Source organism: Fragaria vesca, linkage group LG3 (assembly GCF_000184155.1).
Source record: "Fragaria vesca subsp. vesca linkage group LG3, FraVesHawaii_1.0, whole genome shotgun sequence".
NCBI lineage: Eukaryota > Viridiplantae > Streptophyta > Magnoliopsida > Rosales > Rosaceae > Fragaria > Fragaria vesca.
The window spans coordinates 8,217,444-8,219,624 of NC_020493.1; the positions used below are offsets into that span (position 1 = coordinate 8,217,444).

The 2,181-nt window shown below is 37.0% G+C and overlaps 1 protein-coding gene across 1 annotated transcript in view; it reads left to right on the forward strand.

Annotated features, from left to right (window-relative positions):
* The first annotated feature begins 255 nt into the window (after positions 1–255).
* Positions 256–2,181, forward strand: part of LOC101314352 — a 6,226-nt gene continuing 4,300 nt past the window's right edge. The window contains exon 1 of the mRNA XM_004293956.1: positions 256–330. Within this exon, the coding sequence (XP_004294004.1) occupies positions 282–330 (49 nt within the window). The 5' untranslated portion in view covers positions 256–281. The remainder of the gene's footprint in view (positions 331–2,181) is intronic.

Here is a 2,181-nt window from a genome sequence, read left to right on the forward strand (position 1 = left end):
GACACATTTATTCTAGTGACACAATTAATCTTCATTCATTCTTAATTTCTTACCATATGGTATTAAATTCATTTTCTCTGTTATAATGTGCAGGAAAATGACCCATCGAGTCGGTCCTACAGTCCTACTGTTTTCACCAATTCCAGAATAAACTTCTTGAAGCTCCAATAAGGGCTGTTTTGAAATTTAAAACCAATGTCAGTGGCACTTACGAAATAGCAGCAAAGATAAGGTAGTCAGGACCTGGGACTGGGAGCCTGGTGGAAGAAACACAGTGATTGATGATGGAGTTGGCTGTGAGGAAACTACCAGTTCTCTCCTTCACCAGGAGTGAGTTGTCCCTCTTTCATATTTATTACAAGCAAAGATTTCAAGTTTCCTAGCCGTTATATATATCTTTATTATGCACCTGCTTATCTTCCCATTTTATGTGTGTGTTAATGTAATGGAAGTGAAGGTTGTTGCTTGATTATGTTTTAAAGTTGGTAGGCAAGACAGATGTGAGACAAATGAGATAACCATGGATTGAAAATCACCCATATCATGAATTCAACTTATTGGGGCTTTATATCTGTATTTGGGGATTCATAAGAAGTAGCTTCCAATGATTTGGTTGTTCCACCAATATCCATTGATTGTAATCTTTATAATGGAAGGTTGCTGTTGCAATGCCTCTTAGAGATTGAATATGGCATTATGGCTCCTTGTGTTACTGATCTTCATACAAGTTATAAGGAGTTGGTGAGGGGATACCCATAAATGGGGACACTACAGATTAATATTGCTTAATGAGTAGTGAATTGATTAATTGGTTATGGATGGTGATTCTTGGTTTGTTGGGTGGAGGTGAAAATGAGTTGATCTACTTCTGGGCTGAGAGTTAGGTGTTTTTTTAGTTTGGTTGCTACTTGGTTTTGGTGAGTGAAGATGGTTTCTTGTGGTAATATGGGTTTAGAGATTCTCTCCAGGTATACCATTGTTGAGGAGTTGGGGTTGGTCGGAGCAAGATGGTGAGATTTAGGTTTTAGCTAGAACTGGTATGTTTTTAGTTGGTAGCAAGATGGAACTTGAAGAATGATAAGGCTAGAATACAGGGGCCATTATGTATAGTCCATAACTAAGATTGCTTGGATCTGATGTGAAAGCTATTTTACGTAATTTATTTCTGAAAGTACAGGATTGTAAACAATTTGGAGTCTGTATATAAATATACAATTGAGTTGTACAAGATAATACTTTTGTCTGGATTTGGGGCTTACAATATGAAAACTAAAACATGTGGGTAGGTTTATAGTAACTTGTATACAAGTGTAATTGGATTAACAGATACAACATGATGACCCTTTCATGTTTCTGTTTTGCGACCATATTCTATGTGGCAAAAATCTGGCTACCCAGAAGTTAAACCATACTACTTGGTGGCTAATTTAGATGTATCAGTTTTTTTAACCTTATCTTCAGGCAATTGTGAGGTTCACCACCTCCAGTATAGCATGAACTGTCAATTGCTAAGCTTCACTATTTCTTCTGTAAGAGAAACATGGTGGCTGATAGATTGGCTTATTTTGGGGTGCACTAATGTTGGCTCTCCTCCTCGTTCACTTACCCTTTCGCTCTTCGAGGATAGGTATAGTGTTTCTAGGGACAAGATATTTCCTCCTAGTTCCTGTTAGCCGTTCTGTTCTGGCCAGGAATCCTTCAATATCTGCATTTTCCTCTAGTATGCTCTTTGGTATATATATATATACAGTCCTTCTCAGCTGCGGATGTTCGCATTTATTCTTATGGTGCGGATTTCCACTTTACACTCACTTTTCAATCGAATTTTCACATCTCCACCATCTAGTATTTAGATACTAATGTATAGATCATCTTGCAAAATTTCAGCCAATTTGGTTATCATTAAAGCACTCAAAACTGCATTTTTCTGTTATAAACATGAACGGTTCAAGTTCGATAGAATTATGTTCGTCCATTGGTTTAATCGAGTTTGAGTGCCTTAATAAAACGAAATTGGCTGAAATTTTGCAGAGATGATCTATACATTAGTATTTAAAGACTAGACGGTGGAGATGTGAAAATTCGATTGAAAAGTGAGGGTAAAGTGGAAATCTGCACCGTAAGAATAAATGCGGACATCCGCACCTGAGAAAATCTGTATATATATATATACACGGAAAT